The 19300-nt window shown below is 53.8% G+C and overlaps 1 protein-coding gene across 1 annotated transcript in view; it reads left to right on the top strand.

Moving 5' to 3' along the window:
- Positions 1–19300, top strand: part of SDK1 (sidekick cell adhesion molecule 1) — a 661119-nt gene that overhangs the window by 585436 nt on the left and 56383 nt on the right. The window contains exons 32-35 of the mRNA XM_007942892.1: positions 3785–3855; positions 12105–12240; positions 13136–13195; positions 17673–17774. Coding sequence (XP_007941083.1) covers positions 3785–3855; positions 12105–12240; positions 13136–13195; positions 17673–17774 — 369 coding nt within the window. The remainder of the gene's footprint in view (positions 1–3784; positions 3856–12104; positions 12241–13135; positions 13196–17672; positions 17775–19300) is intronic.

Genomic DNA, 19300 nt, shown 5'->3' with positions numbered 1-19300 from the left:
TTCTTGTCATGGCTCTCACTTCTTTAGGATATATTCCTAGTAACGGAATGGCTGGCTCAAATGGCATTTCTAATTCCAACTTTTTAAGGAATCACCATACTGCTTTCCACAGTGGTTGTACCATTTTACAGTCCCACCAGTAGTGCATGAGAGTCCCAATCTCTCCGCATCCTCGCCAGCATTTGTTATTTTCTGTCTTGTTGAACTTTGCTACTAGTGCTGGAGCAAGATGGTATCTCATTATGGTTTAGATTTGCATCTCTCTAATGGCTAATGATTGCGAGCATTTCTTCATGTTTGTTGGCCGCCTGAATATCCTCCTTGGTGAAGTGTCTGTTCATGTCTTCTGCCCATTTTTAATTGGCTTATTTTTCTTTTTGTTATTGAGGTGTTGGAGTTTTCTAGAAATTATAGAGATAAGTCCCTTGCCAGATGTCATTGCCAAATATCTTTTCCCAATCTGTAGGTTCTCTTTTGACTCTTTTGCAGAAGTCTTTGGAAGCACATAAAAATTTAATTTTTAGAAGGTCCCATTCATTTAGTTTCTCTTCTGCTGTTGTGTTCATCAGTGCATCAAATCTATTCTTGAGATGGTGTCTAAATCCAGGTGGGATGTACTCAAGGCCATATTTTGGCACTCGTGAACCTGTTTCCATTTTCTTCAGCTTCACCTTGAACTTGCACATGAGCAGTTGATGGACAGGTCCACACTCAGCGCCTGGCCTTGTGACATGCTGTTGAGCTTTTCTGTCCTCTCTTCCCACAGATGTGGTCGAGCTGATTCCTGTGTACTCCATCTGGTGAGGTCCGTGTGTGTAGCTGCCATTTATGTTTTTGAAAAAAGGTTCTTTGGTCTTGCAAAGTTCTGTCATGCTCTCTCCAGCATCATTTCTGTGACCAAGGCATGTTTGCCAACTACTGACCCTTCTTCTTTGTTTCCGACTTTCACAGTCCAGTCATCAGTAATTATCAATGCGTCTTGATTGCTTGTCTGAACAATCTCAGACTGAATTTGGTACAGATCTTTAATTTCTTCATCTTCCGCATTAGTGGTTGGTGTGTAAATTTGAATAATAGTTATATTAGCTGGTCTTCCTTGTAGGTGTATGAATATTATCTTATCACTGACAGTGTTGTGCTTCAGGACAGATCATGAAATGTTCTTTTTGACAGCGACTGTGACAACATTCTTCAATTTGTCCTTCTCAGCATAGTAGACCATGTGTCTCTGATTCAAAATGGCCAATTCCAGTCCATTTCAGCTCACGGACACTGAGGATACCAATCTTCAAGTGTTCCATTTCATTTCTGACAACTTCTAATTTTCCCAGATTCATACTTTGTATGTTCCACATTCTGATTATTAATAGATGCTTGCAGCTGTTTCTTCTCATTTTGAGTCATTTCTAGGTATTAAAGAAAAATTGTACCAGACAGGGTTAAGCAGGCAAAAAAAAACATTTCTGTCAAGTCATTTCTGTGGATTCATTCAGCAAATGCTATTGCAGTGGGTGAGTGAGGCCAGAACCAACCATGAGCACAGGGCCATCGAAACAAAAGGACAGCGTTTAAAGGATGAGTGGGCTCCTGGGAAAGGCCCTCCCTTTCCCATCCTCTCCCTTTCCCTCCTTCCTTCGCCTCCCCTCCTCCTCCCACCCTCCCCTTGGTTAGACCCCCAGAGGCAGAGGTAAGGGGCTCACTAATCCGGTGCTTAGACGACTAAGGGCCCAGACGAGGAAGAAATCAAGGAGAGAAGGGGGCCCTGGTGGCATGGTGGTTAAGCACTTGGCTATTATCCAAAGGGTCAGCAGTTCAAACCCACCGGCAGCTTCACAGGAGAGAGCCCTGGATCGGCCTCCGTGAAGATGTCAGCCTTGGAAACCACAGGGGCAGATCTGCTGTGCCCTGCAGGGTCCCCCCGAGCCTGGATAGGCCGGCGGGGCAGGCCCCGCGTTAGCCACGGCTGCCTCACGTGGCTCCCGGAGTCCCTGGCCGTGCAAACAGTGCCCACACTCAGCTGCCCACCCAAAGGCTGGGAGTTCAAGTCCAGCCAGGGCATGCCAGCAGAAAGGCCCGGCAATCTACTGAAAAGCCAGCCTCTGAGATCCCCATGGAGCTCAGTTCTCTGACGTCCGGGGCTGTGGGGATCGGAGTTGATGCCATGGCAACTCCTCGTTTGTGCAGCTGTTGCCCCAGCACTGAGCTGGGAGAGGCGGTGAGGGGCCAGAAGCTTGGGGGCTGCTCCGAGCCCAGGTGAAGGCTCCTGATGCTGCAGTGAGTGGTCCAGGGCACGCCTTCAGGGCACTGGTGCTCGGGGTGCCACAGCTCCTGGGCTTCCCTCGGAGCTCAAGACTTAGGAGGGGGAGGGTGGGGAAACGAGGGTGCCAGAAAATGTCTGAGACCAGGGCACTTGCTCCAGAAAGGCCTTTTAAGTGAACCCACCCAAAACCTGATAGGGTCTCCAAGACTGTCAATCTTCACGGAAGCAAAGCCCAAACCACACCCACTGCCGTGGAGTCCTTTCCGACCCACAGCGCCCCTAGAGGACAGAGTGGAACTGCACACAGGGTCTCCAAGGGTGTAATCATTGTGGAAGCATCTTTCTTCCCCCAGATCAACTGGTGAATTTGAACCCCTGACCTTTTGGCTAGCAGCTAAACACTTTAACCACGTTGCCACCAGGAGCCACTCAAAGTAGGCATCAGTTTCACAGTAAACCCTCCGAGAACGTTCTACCGTGCTAACGCCAGAAACAAAAACCATATAAATGTGTGTATTTGCATCTCACATTCAATAAAGTGATATTTGCAACTAAGCACTACTTCTTAGAATAAAGAAGAAACGCACGCACGTGACAGGTTACCTTTGCTGCTGTGGTAGCGCTAGGAAGTTGTGCCAGGGGCAGGATATGGCTGCCTCCCTGTGGCCTTCCACAGTGAAATCCCAAAGACCCCTTCTGGAAGAATATGCCAGAGACTCAGGGCTTCCCCGAGCCTCACCTACCCTGCGATACCGCAGTGGTTTCTGTGGCCACCCAGTTCTCAAGTCCTTTCTCTGCAGCTCGTTAACATCATGCGTGCATTGCCTTGTCTCCAGCCACCAGCCGCACCTTGCCAGGCTGGGACTTGGGTTGGGGGCCCTGAGGTAAGGAGCAATGGGTGTTGTCAGTGGGTGCTGTTGACTTAGCTCTGACTCCCAGGCCCCCACGTGACAGAGCAGAACTGGCCATTGAGTTTTCTGGGCCATGGCGTTTCAGAACCATCTCCAGGCCTTTGCTCTGTGGTACCACTGCATAGGTTCAAACTACCAACTTTCAGGTTAGCGTTGCTGTTGTTGGGGCCCCCGAGTCAATTCCAATTCACAGGACCCCACGTGACAGAGGTGAACTCCGTATAGGGTTCTCTAGGCGTTATCTTTACAGGAACAGATCTCCACATCTTTCTTCCATGGTGCCTCTGGGTGGGTTCGAACCACCAACCTTTTGTTTAGCAGCCCCGCGCTTAGCCATTGCACCACCAGGGCTCCTTGAGCAGTGGCTCATTCACTGATAAACCTTGTGTCATGCGGGGCTGTTTCCCTGTGTAATTCACCACCTTCCGCTGCTGGAAGCCCCTGCAGTTGCAGCCTGTGTGGGCAGGGCTCTGAGGACAGCCGGCCGAAGGCTCTGAGGTGACAGTAGAGCAGCAGGCGCCAGGAGGGGCTGGCAGAGTGCTGGGCCCCTGCAGCTGGAGAGGGAGGCGTCCCAGAACCACGTTAACTGTGCCTTCTTTGCTCTGCACCCCAGCCCCAGGAGAACCTCCCAGCCTCATCTCAGTGACGCCGCACACCACGTCCTCCGTCCTGGTCCACTGGCAGGTGAGTGTTGGGGCACCGTGGCCACCCACAAGGCTGGCTGGACACTGGCTGCCAGCAGGCCCACGTTCCAGGTTTGGGAACAGAGGACACACCTCTTGCTGGGGGGTGCTGATTCATAGGGGAATGGGATTAAGCTCTAATGTCCCAACAGTTAGAAACACAGACCCAGCAAATATGGAGCACACGCATACTCACCCCCTCGGTGAGGGAGCCAGGGGGCTGGTCACGCAGGCCCAAAGAGCAGCCGAGGGGCTGGACACGTGAGCGCTTATTTCATTTGGTGCCGTCGAGTGGGTCACGGCTCATAGCAGCGCCGTGGCACAGAGCGGAGCCGCCCCAGAGGGCTTCCAAGGCTGTCATGTTTATGGGAGCAGATAGCCAGACCTTTGCTCCCGAGGAACAGCTGGCAGTCAAATGGCCAGTCTTTAGGTTCGTGTTATTGTTGGGTGCCATCATGGGGACCCCAATTCAGTCACCCCTTGTGACAGAGTGGAACTGCCCACAGGGTCTCCAAGGCTGTCAGTCATCAGGGAAGCAAAGCCCAAACCACACCCACTGCTGTGGAGTCCATTCCGACCCACAGCGCCCCTAGAGGACAGGGTGGAACTGCCCACAGGGTCTCCAAGGCTGTCAGTCTTCACAGAAGCAAAGCCCAAACCACACCCACTGCCGTGGAGTCCATTCCGACCCACAGCGCCCCTAGAGGACAGAGTGGAACTGCCCACAGGGTCTCCAGGGCTGTCAATCTTCATGGAAGCAAATTGCCAGGTCTTTCCACCCTTCAACCCACCAACCACTCTGCAGGAGAAAGATGTGCAAGTCAGCTTCCATAAAGTTCACAGTCAGAAACCCTATGGGGCAGTTCCACCCTGTCCTCTAGGGGCGCTGTGGGTCGGAATAGACTCCGTAGCAGTGGGTCTGTTTGATGGTTTGATCTTCCTGGGAGCAGATCACCTGGCCTTGCCCCCAGCAAGCTGCTGGGTAGATTTGAACTGCTGACCGATTGCTTAGCAGCCGAGCACTTGACTATTGCACCCCCAGGGGTCCTTCTTCACCGACATAATCCCCTTGAAAAACATTGGTGCTTTGCACTAGGCTACCACTACCACGACCTTGGCATTCTCTTGGCAGGCACGGCCGGCCTGCGATAGCTAGGTAAGCGTCTTTTGTGCAAAGGCTCTTTTCACGGCCGCGACATGTCAGCTCTCCAGACAAGCAGCCGTCTGTCCACAGCACCGTCTGTCCGCTGCTGGGCCCCTTGCTGCTGGCGGACAGCTCTGTGGAACAGTGCCCAGCCGCATCAGAGGCACTTGGCCTGTGTGCCCGTCAGCTGTCCCCCTTCTGTGCGAGCAGAACAAACTAATTGTAGGAACCAGAGAAGCAGGAGGTGGCCACTGCAGTGCATTGTCAAAATAAACGCCAGTCAACTGCCGGGCAATTCAAGGATAATTAAAATTACGAGCAATTTGCTAAATCAGAGTGAACAGAACAAAGAAGCCACGTCTAAATGTACTTTGGCATCCCAAATGGACACGTAAACCTCTGGTGGTAATTTGCGTAAAGCCGTGGACCCCGGTGGTCGGTGAAGGGCCAGCCTGGCGTGGCCTGCCTGCTCGAGCTCCTCACAGGAAGGTCGTCCATCTTGGTTTTACACGGAGTCCAATCTTGTCTGAGATCCGAGGTTTTGAAAATGAATTCTAGGTGGTGGCACCATTGTGCCCACGCTGAGTGGCGCTCACAGTAGGCATTAATAACTCTGAATTGGTCACAGCGTTTAATCTGGCGACAGCCACACCTCCCGTGGATCATACAGGGTGTCGCTGCAAAGTGCTCCCCCCCCCCCCCCCCCAGCCAGGCTGCTGCAGAATTTTCAGAGTGGGTTTTGAGGCTATTTTCTGGCTAAAGAGAAAAATTCCGGCACCTCCTGCCCTCGGATGGTGTGAACAGTGAACATACTTGGCTGCTAACAAAAGGTTCGAGGTTCTAGGGGTGTGACACCCCTGGGTGCTGGCAGCATGTCTCAGGCTCTCTGGGGCCTGCTGTGCCCCCCTAGGCCACATGATCACACTGGTGCCCTGGGGGCCATGGTCACGGGCAGTCGGGGGTGGGAGCGGAGAGCACCAACACTGGGACGACGGCGGGTGGCCTATGCTCAGACCAGGTTCCAGCTCTGCCGCATCCTTGCCCTGCAGCCGGGCACGTGCTCCTGGGAGACAGTGTGCTTGCAGCCGAGTCAAGGCCAGCTGGCAGGCCCCCGGCTCGCTGGGGGTGCAGAAGCCCATGGAGGTGGAGCCTGCCTCCTGGACGCTCCCGGCCGGAGGGCCCCAGTGGATTGGCCCAGGCTCGGGAGTTTCCACGGACTCCACCAAATGTGGATCCGGCCCCATCCTCCAGGGGAGGTGCTTTGTGCTGACCGTCATTCACCCTTACCCCAGGGTCGGGGACACCAGTGCCGGGTAGTGGGCATGCCGCCCTGAGGGCTCGGGGACACCAGGGCCGGGTGGTGGCGGGCGTGCTGCTGAGTCGCGGTGGCCACATGTGCAGCAGGGGCACTGCCCGGGGTGCCTTTGATGGTTGACTGCAGTCCCCCAGCACACCCCATCAGGGCTCCTGCCCTGTCTGTCCTCCCCCACAGAAGCAAATCACTCTCCTGGGGACCCCCAGCCCCCGCCTGTGTGTGCTGTGGACCTCGCCCAAGGGCCTCTGCCATCTTCCCGCTGAGCGTGGAGGCTGGGCTATGACCGGGACTAAGAGCGTGCCTTTGGAGCCGGGGCTGGCTGACAGAGGCCCAGTGGCTGCCTTTGATCTGCCTGCCACTGCTCCTCACTGACCAGAGCCAGCTCAGGGCACAGATGGGAGCTGAGACTTCTCACTGTCCCCGCCCCAAGCCCGGCCACTCCACCTCCTCACCGGCCACAGGCGGCTCCCAGGGACCCATGCACAGAGCGGGCAGCCACGTCTGAGCAGGAGAGCGGGCTGGGGCACAGTCGGCTCACAGGGCCACCTGTCTGTCTGTCTGTCTGTCTGTCGGTGGCCCAGCGGGACAGGCCTCAGAAGCCTCTTCTCTCTGTCTCCTCCAGCAGAGGCTCCTCCATGGGCGTGGTCACACGTCTCCTCACTCACAGGTGGTAGAAGTAGGGAGGGGCCCTTGTGGCACAGCAGTTAAGCACTCGGCAGCTAAGCCAGAGGTCTGCAGTTCAGTCCTGCCCAGCGACTGCAGGAGAGACCTGACTGTCTGCTCGTGTGAAGGTTAAGCCTAGGCAACCTTATGGGGCAGTTCTCTGACCTGCACGGTTGCTGGGATTTGCAACTGACTTGCAGCACTGAACAGCAGAAGGAGGGACCAGTGGGGGTAGAATTACACACGCGCATGACACGCATAGCACGGGAGGGAACGGCACGGCTTCTGAAACCGTACAGCGCACGTGTTATTTGCGTGGAAATATGGTGAACTCTGGTAGCCCGTGCTCAGCGCACCTCCCCCTCCTCCAGGCTCCATGCCCCTTCTTTCCCACTTGGCATGCAGCCTAGACGTGCAGTGGTGGGTGTTTGGCTGCGCCTAAGGCATCTGACTGCTCACCAGAAGGCTGGATGTTCAAACCCACCAGCCACTCCTCAGAAGGAAGACTGGGCAACCTACTTCCATAGAGATACCGCCTTAGAAACCCAAGGAGGGGTCGCTATGAGTCAGAAACAACTCAACGGCAGTGAGTTTAGTTTGGTGTTTTTAGTTTGCAAAGGGAAGCCCTGGGTCGTGCAGACGGCTGTGTTGTCCGTCACCAAGGGAAAGGGTGGCACCGTGAAGTGCCACGGAAAACATCCCTCCCCCTTTGCTCTTCTCTGGGAGACTCAGGTGGGGGTGCAGGGAGTCCCCGTTCTTGTTCTTGCACAAGGACAGCCCCGACTCTTCCACCCATTGGTTGTATTTTATTTTAAAAACTCAACTGAACCTACTGCATATCTGACAAATGAACAAATAAGAGGGGGAAGACAGGCGTCAAAAAAAAAAAACCCACTGCTATCAAGTCAATTCCAACTCAAAGCAACTCTACAGGACACAGTGAAACTGCCCCATAGGGTTTCCAAGATGTGGCAATCTTGTTTCCATAAAGACCACGGCCTTTAAAAAAGGAAACGGCTGCTAACATCCATTAATAATCAGAAGATGGAATGTGCAAAGTGTGAATCTAGGAAAACTGGAAGTTGTCAAAAATGAAATGGAATGCATAAAGGTCACTATCCTAGGCATTCGTGAGCTGAAATGGACTGGTATCGGCCATTTTGAATCAGACAGTCGTGGTTTGCTATGCCTGGAATGACAAAGAGAAATGGCATCATATTCATCATCCAAAAGAACATATCAAGGTCTGTCCTATGGTACAGTGCTGTCAGTGATAGGATGATATCCATATTCCCACAAGAAAGACCAGTTAATGTGACTGTTGCTCAAATTTATCCACCAACTGCTAAAGCCAAAAATGAAGAGAGTGAAGATTTTCACCAACTTCTGCAGCCTGAAATTGACAAAACATGCCATCGAGACACACTGATAGTTACTGGGGATTAGAGTGTGAAACCCACCAGCCACTCCTCGGAAGGAAGGTTGAGCAATCTACTTCCGTAGTGATACTGCCTCAGAAACCCAAGGAGGGGTTGCTATGATTTGACGGCATGTAACAACAACAACAGAGTGTGAAAGAAGGAAACAAAGAAGGATCGGTAGTTGAAATATATGGCCTTGGTGTTGGAAATGACACTAGAGGTCACGTGATAGAATTTTGCAAGACTAACGACTTATTCATTGCAAATACCTTTATTTCAACAACATAAGCAGCAGCTATACACATGGACCTCGCCGGATGGATTACACAGGATTCAAGTAGACTAAATCTGTGCGAAAAGACTATGGAGAAGCTCATATCATCAGTCAAACAAGGCCAGGGGCCAGCGGTGGATTAGACCATCCATTGCTCACATGAAAGTTTGAGCGGAAGCTGAAAAACATTAAAACAAGTCCACGAGAGCCAAAACAGGACTTTGAGTATATCCCACCTGGATTTAGAGACCATCTCAAGGATCAATTTGATGCATTGAACATCGATGACTGAAGACCAGATGAGTTGTGGGATAACATCAAGGACATCACACGTAAAGAAAGCCAAAGTTCATTAAAAAAGGAAGAAAAGACCAAAACAGATGTCAGAAGAGACTCTGGAACTTGCTCTTGAACAGAGAGCAGCTAAAGTGAGTGGAAGAAATGACAAGATAAAAGAGCTGAACAGAAGATTTCAAAGGGCAACTTGAGAAGACAAAGTACAGGTATTATAATGAAATGTAAAAAGACCTGGAGTTAGAAAACCAAAAGGGAGGAACACACCTGGCATTTCTCAAGATGAAAGAACTGGAGAAAAAATTTAAGCTGCAGGTTGCAATACCAAAGGATTCTATGGGCAAAGTATTGAATGATGCAGGAAACATCCACAGAAGATGTAAGGGAGGCACAGAGCCACTGGAGCAAAATGAGTTGGTCGACATTCAGCCATTTCAGGAAGTAGCCTGTGATCAAGAACCGATGATAGTGAAGGAAGAAGTCCAAGCTGCACCCAAGGAACTGATTAATAACGGCTCCAGGAATTGAGGAAATAACCATGGAGATGTTTCAACAAACGGATGCCATGCTGGAGGCACTCACTTGTCCATGCCAAGAGATTGGGAAGACAGCTACCTGGCCAACTGACTGGAAGGGAGCCACACCTGTGCTCATTCCAAAGAAAGGCGACCCAGTAGATGGTGGAAATTATCAAACAGTGTGTTTCCTTCTGCTGTGCACGGCGTTGCTGTGAGTCGGAGCTGACTCAATGGCAACAACAATGTACAGTGAATCAAGAAGACCGCCGAAGAATGGGTGCATTTGAATCCGTTGTGATGCTGCTTATTGGCCCAGCTGTGAGGATTTTGTTCTCTTCATGTCGAGCTGTGAGCCATACTGAAGAATATTCAATGTACCACGGACCTGCTAGAAGGACAAACAGATCTGTCCTGGAGGAAGTCCATCCAGGATGCTCCTTAAAAGCAAGAATGGCCAGACTTCGTCTCGCCTACTTTGGTCATGCTGTCAGAAGGGGCCAGTCCCTGGAGAAGGATGTCATGCTTGGTAAACTAGAGGGTCAGTGAACGAGGGGGAGGCCCTCCTCAGAATGGATTGACACGGTGGCTGTGATGAGGAGCTCAAGCATGGCAGCAAGTGTGAGGATGGGCAGGACCAGGCAGTGTTTCCTTGTGTTGTACACGCGGTCACTGAGTCGAAATCAACTCGAAGGCAATCTGCGGAAGCCAATCACCAGCTGCTTCTCCCGTGGAGCAGCTGGCAATGGAACCATCCACCTAATGGCTGGCGGCCGATCGTTTATCCACTGCGTCACCCGAAACCAAACCCACTACTGATGAGTTGATTCTGCCTCACGTGCCCCTGGAGGACAGAGTGGAGCTGCCCCACAGGGTTCCCCAGGCTGGGATCTTGCTGGATTTCACAGCTGCTGGGTGGGTTGGAACCACCAACCTTCTGGTTAGCAGCCAAGTGCTTAACCATTGTGCCACCAGCACTTCTTTTCAGAAGGGAGTTAAACACGCTTTCTCATACTGTGTCTTCATGTGTTGGAAGAAGGAAGCCTTACAAAACAAGGCCTTTAAGTCTTCACGGTAGCCAATAAAAATATTGGTATGTGAGTTGAAGTGGGAAATTGCCTGTAACTCCCTTCAGCTCTTCATGAGGAGATGTGCATGGGTGAGTTATGCTCACACACACACGGGCCAGATTTGTGTCCTCATCACCATACCTGATGGATGGACTCGTACCAACACTGCCGCTGCACCAGGTGGCAGCAGGAATTGCATGGGTGCCGAGAATGGCTGTGCAACCCCAAGAGTGGGATCCAGGTCACTGCCTTGTACATGTCGAAGCTGGTGATGCACGTTGTGCCGCGCATATTATCAACAACAACAAAAATAAAACAAAAGAAATAACCAAATGGAATCTGACATATGGAACCAATGTGAAAATACACACAACGGAACAGCCACCTGTTCAACTGTCCTTACAGAGGCGGTCCATGGACGGTGGTGACGTACTTCTCATTATGTCACCATTGTCCCTGTCATAGCATTTCACCTCTGGTAACTTAGGCTCTCTGCCCCTTAAGGTTCTCATGTGGGCCTTCGATTAACTGTTGTCCAGCAAGTCCCATAGACATCACTCTTTCCGGGAGCGCACGGCCCAGGCAAACCGTCTTCGTCACAAGAACCAGAGTGTTGTTGGGTTCACAGATGCTTTGTGACATGTTCGAGGCTTAAAAGCTGCCTCCAGACAACAGATTGGGGTGGGAGGTGTCCCACAGTCTCAACAGATCAGTAAATCTGGTTTCCATTAGGAATTTTAAGTTCTGTTTGTATGGAACCAATTTTCAAAGGGTGAGGGGAACTCCTGAAAGCTGACTCGATTATTTAAAAACATTTCTGTGGACCCCTGGGGGGGAGATCTGAAAGCAGACCATGTCGCAACCCCAGCTTTAAGCAAAGAGTCATAAATACTGAGGTTCAGGGGGGTGCAGACTGGGATTGGGATTGGGGGGCCTCAGGATGGGGTGGGGGGATTAGAGGGAAGAAACCAGCCACTGCACAATGACAAACTGACTGACAAGAGGGCCCAGCTGGCCCTTGCTGTGCCTGCTAACAGGGAGGGACAGCAGGGGTTCCAGCTGTTGGTTTGAGTTAGGCAGAGTGGGGAGACTTGGTATGAGAGGAGGTCAGTGAGGGCCCACAAAGCTGAGGTGGCCGGGGAGTGCAAGGAACGAGGCAGGGCCAGCTGACGGACAGCCCAGAGCCAAGCCCCACAGCCCCGTTAGCATTGGGCAACCACACGGTAGGCGGCTTCCTCACACGGCTGTGTCAGGCCACAGTCTTCCTCCACTGGGTGTGGGTGAGACACCCACACGTGTGCTCACGGGTGACCCGCCCACACACGTGCTCACGCACGGCCCTAGCACCCGTGAGGTCTGAGAGAACCTGGAAAGTGGCCCCACGGTGCCGCCTGCCCCACCGACGCCCTCACACATCTCTCCGCACCTCTGACTCATGCCCATTGGGTTTTAAACGCTGGAAACCATCCACTAGACTCGGGACCCTCCTGCCCAGCCTCTCCTCGGCTGATCGGGGGCCTCCTGGCGTGGCTGAGCTGTGTGCTGTCTTTGCAGCCCCCTCGGGACGAGAGCCTGAACGGCCTCCTCGTGGGGTACCGGATCTACTACCGGGAGCTGGAGTACGAGGCTGGGCCTGGCGCCGAGGCCAAGGCAGTGAAAAACCCGTCGGCCTTGAGGGCTGAGCTCACAGGTGAGCAGTATCCCCCTCGCGGGCCAGGTGGCTCGGGCAGGAAGGTCAGTGGTTGGGACGTGTGTGGGCGGGGTCTCTTCTGATTACCTGGAGGCCTCCTGAGGGTGGGAGGGGCAGCCTCCCTGTAGGGAGGGTCTGCAGGGGTCCCCACAGGTGGACGGGCAGGCTCAGTGGGCACCGAGGCTCCCCTGCTCCGGGACAGCCAGTTCCCCCAGGGTGCCTACCCACGCCCCAACAGTGGCTTTCGCTGCCATTGAGACTATCCCCGCCTGGTGGCCTGGCAAACCTCTCCCACTCCTTTTCTCAGAAGGATGGTGACCACAGTTCCATTTCCCTATGTCCCCAAATGGGGGCACAGAAAATGCCTTCTGCCACGCAACATCCTTGGCCTGAGGCAGCGAGAGAGCCACTTGGTGGCAGCGTACGTCTTCCATTGGGCCTGGAGGGTCTGCCTGCAGCCCAGGTGCCGATGGAGGCTGTGCGGTGCCCGGGCTCTGTGGCCATGCCCACACAGCCCCACACCACGGGGGGTGGCAGCAGTGGACACTGGCCTTGCACCAAAGCATGGGGGAGAATAAACGTCCCCTGTCCCCTGTTCGTTTGCACACCCTGTCCTCTGGTGGCCAGGCAGCCACTGGTGTCCGCTGGCCCTACTCAGAGCAGGGCGTCCCTGAGCGTGGGTGCGAATGCCACAGCAAGGAGAAACCGATTCCTCTCTCTCCTGGCCCTGCACTGGTCCCACCTCCCCACGAGAACCAGCCCCTTCAGCTTTATGGAGTCACATCACCTCCCTGGGCGGGTGTGGGGCCGGGAAGGAGGCGGGGCCAGGCCTCGAGGTACCCCGCCCTCGGGCCATCCCCATGGTAACCCGCTGTCTGCTTTGCTTGCCCGACAGCCCACAGCAGCTTCAAGACAGTGAACAGCAGCTCCACGGTCACCACGTACGAATTAACGCGTAAGTGCGCACCTGCCCCACCCCTTTACCAGCTCTGCCGCTCACAGGTCAGATACCGGGAGCGTCCCGCTGGCAGCGATGGGAATCTCTGGAAACAGATGCTGGGGACAGGGCTGTACTGATCCCGGTCTTTTCGGTTTGGGATAAAAAGGAAGAGTGCACAAGGTCCCCTCTCTGGCGGCCTCTGAGTTCATCCCAAGCCTGGCTTCCTGGACGGGGATGGGCTCCAGGTACCAAGGAGGGACCCCCTAATCTGACTTGATTGAATGCCGATAATTTGGCCGGGCTCACAGATGGGGGGCAGTGAACGAGAAGCTCCACCTGCCCGAGGCCCTGCTCTGGACGGAGGTCCTCACGGGGCTAGTCCCCCTCTCCTCGCTGCCCAGGTCAGGCAGGACTCCCCCCAGGGCTGCCCTCTCCTCTGCTCCCCAGAACCAGCCCTCCTCTGCGGTCCTCGGTCCCCTGTCCCACTGTCTGGGTCCCCACCCGCTGCTGTGACAGACATGCCACCGGTGGACAGCCGTCCCCTCCGCTGTCCCTGTGTCACTCTCCCACGGGCCTGGTCACCTGGCGCTGCTGTAACGAACACCACAGGAGGGTGGCTTTAACGAACAGATGCTCGTTCTCACGGCTCTCGAGGCTAGAAGTCTGAAATAGGGCGTCGGCTCCGGGGGCCAGTCCTCCTCTCCCTTCAGCACCTGCCCTTGGCTCCCTGGTGGGCTCCACGTGGCGGGCATGTGTCTTCTCCCAACCATCTCTGCTCCTTTAACCCACGCCTTTTATCGCTCGGAAGAGACTGATTGAAGACACACTGATGCCTTGTCAAAATGACAGAGACAATCCTATTCCCATACGGGGTGACAGCCGCAGGGATAGGAGGATTTACAACACGGAGTCTGGGGGAACCCACTCAGTCCTTGCACCCACGTTCCCGTGCCCCCACACTCTGTCTTCCTGTTCACTGCACGTGGCGGAGCACGCAGACAGGTCGTAGCCACGGTCCCTGGCCGGGTCTCGAGGCAGCTTTGGAGCCCGGGTGATAGCACATGAAAGAGGGCGCTCCGAGCCCACTCAGCCGCATGTCTCCGTGGACCCCGAGTCTGCCCTCCTCAGACTCACAGCCGGGAGAGCGCACGAGACCTCCCTGTGTGCAGTGAGCGAGGCCGCGCTCCAGCCTGGGGAGCCGTGGTTTGGCCGCAACCTCGGCAGCAGGAGCAGAGGGACCTGGGAGCAGGTTGAGCAAACTGTTGAGCGCGCGGAGGGAGCGCTCGAAAGCAGGCCGAGCCACCGTGCGCACTGGCACCGTGAGGCGGTGCCAGCCAGGGGAGCCCCCCAATGTTCAGCCTGAGGGTCCGTTCCTCTCTGGGTGTCTGTGGGCGGAGACCCGCACCTGGGCCCACCACCCGGTGCGAGTCCGTATCCGCGTCTGCCCGGTTCTTCTCTTCCCCTGACGTTTCATTGAAAAGCCAGGCTCTGCTTTGTTGACGCCTGTCTTCTTCAATGCCTCCCGGGGCTTTGTCCTTCTGTTGTTACTGGCCTCCCGCCCCGATAAATAACATTTTAAAGCAGTACTTTAAAAAGTCAAAATGAATGCAAAAACACCCATATGAACTGTGGTGGTTATGTTTGTGTGTCGACTTGGCTGGGCCTGGTTGAGTGGCTGGGCAGCGGGTGGTAGTTATTCCCCATGATGAGACTGGCAATCAACTCCATGGTGGGATCTACCACAAGCAGCTGAGTAGCTGCCTTAGGGAATGTGGTCTGCTTCCTGTATTTAAGCAGAAGCCTTGTGGAATGGTCTCTGGCCTATGGCACGCTTGGACCCTGCATGTAGCCATGTCGTTGCTCAGCAGCCTGCTATGCTCTGCCGACCTTGGGACTTACAGTGGACTTAAGTTAGTGCCCTGCTGTGTGGTGTGGTCACATCGGGACTGTGCCTTTTTCCTTGTCAACCTTTGCTTCTCAGCCTCAGCAGCCAGCAGCTGTCTGAGTGAAGAAACGCCTCTAGCTCCAGTGGCCCGGGAGCAGGAGGCAGAGCTGGACCCCAAGGTTGAGGGGCTTTCACCCAGCCCCTAGAGCCTGGCACCTTGAATTTGGACTTAAAGCCTCCAGACTGTGAGAGAGTAAACTCCTGTTTGTTAAGGCCCTCCCATTTGTGGTCTATTCCTGTCAGAGCGGCACTAGGAACCAGGACATGAACAAAATACCAAACATCTAAATAAGGCAGGACAAGTATTAGGGACTTCCCTTTTGCTGATATGTGTGCGTGTCACAGCTCAGCTTTCGTCAAAACAGCATTTGCTGGTATTGTTACTTAAACTTTTTTGCACGCTCGGTTGCCATTTTTGATTTCAGAACGTTCTGGGATCTCTGTCAACATTGTACCCACCTCCTTTTTATTTTGTAACTACTGCTTGGCAGTCAAGGTATAGAAGTTTCCTTAAGCCTGGTTCTTTTATGCTCACCCGCTCCCCGGACACGGTTGTTTCCAGTTTTTGAACTCCACTGACTCTGCTGTATATGTGTTGTTTCTTTAAAATAACCTGTTGTTGCGGAAAGGTACACAGCAAAACACGCAGCAGGTCAGCCGTCTCTTCGTGTACAGTTCAGTGACACTGACCACAGTCTACCACCTGTACAGCTGTTCTCACCCGCCTGTTCCGAGCGGTTCCTCCCCGGAACGTAGACTCACTGCCCTGAGGTTCCTGTCTAACCTTTCAAGTTGCTGTTGTCTATTTTAACCTGTGTAGATGCTTCTTCGAAGTGCACGGTGCTCAAGGCAGGCATTCTCCCCTAGCTAAGTAATACCATTGGTTTTAGGAGACTTCAGGGGATAGTTTTAGCTTAAAGTTTAAAGATTATCTCAGGGCAGTAGTTTCAAGGGTTTATTCAGCCTCTTTGGCTCCAGAAAGTCTGGATTCCATGAGAATTTGAAATTCTATTCTGCATTTTCCCCCTTTTAATGAGGATTCTTCTATGGAATCTCTGATCAAAATGTTCAGTAGTGAATGGTAGCTGGGCACCATCCGGTTCTTCCAGTCTCGTGGCAAAGGAAGCCGTTGTCCATGGAGACAATTAGCCACACACTCCATATCCTCCTCCCATCCCTGACCCTCCTGCTTCCTCTGTTTGCATATGAGCCAGGCATAAATGAGAGATGAATTTATTTAAATAGATGGACTTATTTCTGTAAAGGGTCTTAATTCTATGGGTTTTGATAATTTTTCTCAAGTGGGTAACTGAATGTCTCAATACTAGTTATTGTCAATCCTTTGCCTGATGGCCTGGAGTGGTGTTCTTACCCAATGGCCTGGAGTGGTGTTCTTACTTTGGTGTTTAGTTTTTTATTGTGTGGCTCAGTTTTCAGCCACATGATAGGCCCATAAGGTGAACGGTAGCACCAGGGAGGGGCACACTCCTTAGAATGACCAGCCCATCAAGATCGAAAGGGCAAAGGGCAGCGTTTACCCAGAGAGAAGCTATGGAGGCAAGACGGGGCAGGAAGGATGGAGCGATGGAAACGGGAAACCAGGGGACCGGTGGCCCCATTCCCTGTTCCCTCTGCCTCTAACCCCTGGAAAAATGAAATGAAATAACATGTTATTAAAATAAAACACATTTCACGGGTTTTTTTGCACATGCACTTCAGTGACGCTTTCTTCACCCAGCCTCACATTCTCACGTTCTGACTCTTATGGGGCCCTTCTGGGCCAGCGGGCAAGCCCACCACCCCATGTCCTCAAGGTCCAGGTGTCTGACTCCTCAGGGGAGCTTTGGGGCAGCGGGCAAGCCCCCACCAGGTTCTCTGATCAAAACCCTTCAGTTGAGGAGCGAGTCCTGCCCACTGGCTCCTGCCCTGAGTCTGGGTACAGGCACACCTCGCCTGATGGCGCCACACTTCACTGCACTTCGCAGACACCATGTTTTGCACAGACTGAAGGTCCGTGGCATCCGTGCACAGAGCAAGTCCACTGCGCCATGTTTCCAGCAGCGTGAGCTCACATTGCGTCGCTGTCCCATTTTGGCCATTCTCGTATTTCAGACCTTTTTGTCACACTGTTGCACACTTACTTGAGAGATGCCACGGGAGTGTGAACATGAACTTCATAGGCATGGGAAACCCAAACATGCGTGCTCGCTGTACCACCATGTCGGCTTTACTGTGGTATCTGGAACCACCCAGGATAGCCCCGTGGTTTGCCTGTCCATGGCTCCCTGTGCTACCCAGAGTGCAGGGCCTGATGGATACCTGGGACGGCAGGGACATTCCTGTGTGCAGGGTCCAGCCTGGACCAGCCGTCTCTGTGAAAGACCCTAGTTACTCCCCGGCCCCCCTGGGGTTCACTGACCCCTCAGTGGGTGTGTTCACAGGGGAGGTGTGAGGGACGCCTGCAAGACAGGACCCCTTGGTGGGCATGTGAGGGAAGCCTGTGAGGTGTCTGGGGTATACTGACATCTGTCTCCTTTGATCGTGCAGATCTGAAGAAATACAGGCGTTATGAGGTGATCCTGACTGCCTACAACATCATTGGGGAGAGCCCCGCCAGTGCCCCCGTGGAGGTCTTCGTGGGTGAAGCCGGTAAGCCCTGGGTGGGAAAGGCCACCGCCCATGAGGCCACAGTGACACAGGCCACCAGGCACTCCATGGCCATGTGTCTCCTGTCAAGTGTACCCCCTTTGCTGAAGACTTATGGAACTGGTGGAGTCCAGAGGGCTCCTGGGCCCTGGGTGGAGAGGCCGGCTCGGCTGAGAGCTTTAACTTTACGACAGAGGAGGGCCATGCTGCCTCGCAGAAAGAGGCCCTTCACTGGGTCCTCAGGACAGAGAACCAGAGCTTGCCTGGTCCTGACGTCCACCCAGGTGCCCGCGGAGCTTGTCTCTTATACCACAGAGGACAAGCAGAAGGACCCGGAGCGGAGGGTTTGCGATGACCACGTTGTGGGCATTCGGTGCGTGTGGGTCATGTTGACATACACGTTGCTTCTGAAGGAGGAGGAGTAACTTGAAACTGTCGGTTTGTTGTGTGTTTGTTAAAGGATGAGAGCCTGTCGTGGAGTGCGGGTTCCGCCTTCCCTCTGAGCACTCCAAACATAAAATTACTGTTGGTCGGGAGGAGAGAAAAGTAACAGTTTCCAGCTGTCTTAGCTCCCCCTAGTGACAAATAAAGCCATCCCATTACTAAACCAAAAAAAAAAACACCCAAAATCACTGCCATCGAGCGGATTCCGACTCACAGCGACCCCCACTGGGTTTCTAAGGCAGCGAATCTTTGCAGAAGTGGATTGTCCCGTGTTCTTTCTGCAGAGCGGCTGGTGGGTTTGAACCTTCTGGTTCGCAGTCAGACGCCCTAGGCCCTGTGCCACCGGAGCGCCTCTAGGTCATTAATTGAACGCAGGTCACAGAGTTGGAAATGCTGCGGGCACTTTCTCTTCCGATGGCCACGGCCTCAGGTGTTGAGCCAGTCAGCAGTGCTGTGTGCAGTAGAAACGGACACCACTGCTGGCCCGAGTGGTGAAGGGCATTTATTGAGAGCCCAGCATAGATGTCCATGGAGGCCTAGGCTGTGCCTGACTCAGACCGGGGTGTGTTCAATCACACGCACATGAAAGCTGGACAACGAGTGAGGAAGACCAGGGAAGAACTGATGCAGTTGGATTACCATGTTGGCGAAGAGTATGGAAGATAGCATGGAGGCCAGAGAAACGAACAAGTCCGGCTTGGAAAAATACCGCCAGAATGCCCCCGGAAGCAAGGATGGTGAGACGTCATCTAACGTATTTCATGTAAAGTGGGCTAACACTTGACTTCCATCCTGTGCGCTCCACCGTTTATGGAAAGGGCGACACCAGAGCCCAGCCAGAAGAAGAGCCCTTTCTGGTGACACAGAGCGTGAGACCTAACTAGGTCCCCCGTGCGTCCCACTCTGAAGCCTTCCTTGACTCACAGGCCAGCCTGGGAGCCCAGAGCGTCAGGGAGCACGTCTGCGCAGTGGTCTGAAGGAGCTCCGCCCAGGGGGGGCACTGGGTGCCCCGTGCTGCATCACAGGGACCCCAGCACTCACTGCCTTTGACCCCACAGCCCTTTGGGTCGGAGATCTGGGCTCAC

Source organism: Orycteropus afer, unplaced genomic scaffold (genome assembly GCF_000298275.1).
Source record: "Orycteropus afer afer isolate SDZICR_OR568_19922 unplaced genomic scaffold, OryAfe1.0 scaffold00006, whole genome shotgun sequence".
In the NCBI taxonomy this organism is placed as follows: Eukaryota; Metazoa; Chordata; class Mammalia; order Tubulidentata; family Orycteropodidae; genus Orycteropus; species Orycteropus afer.
The sequence above is the reverse complement of the archived record's forward strand: the minus strand, read 5'-3'. Positions and strand labels throughout refer to the sequence as shown.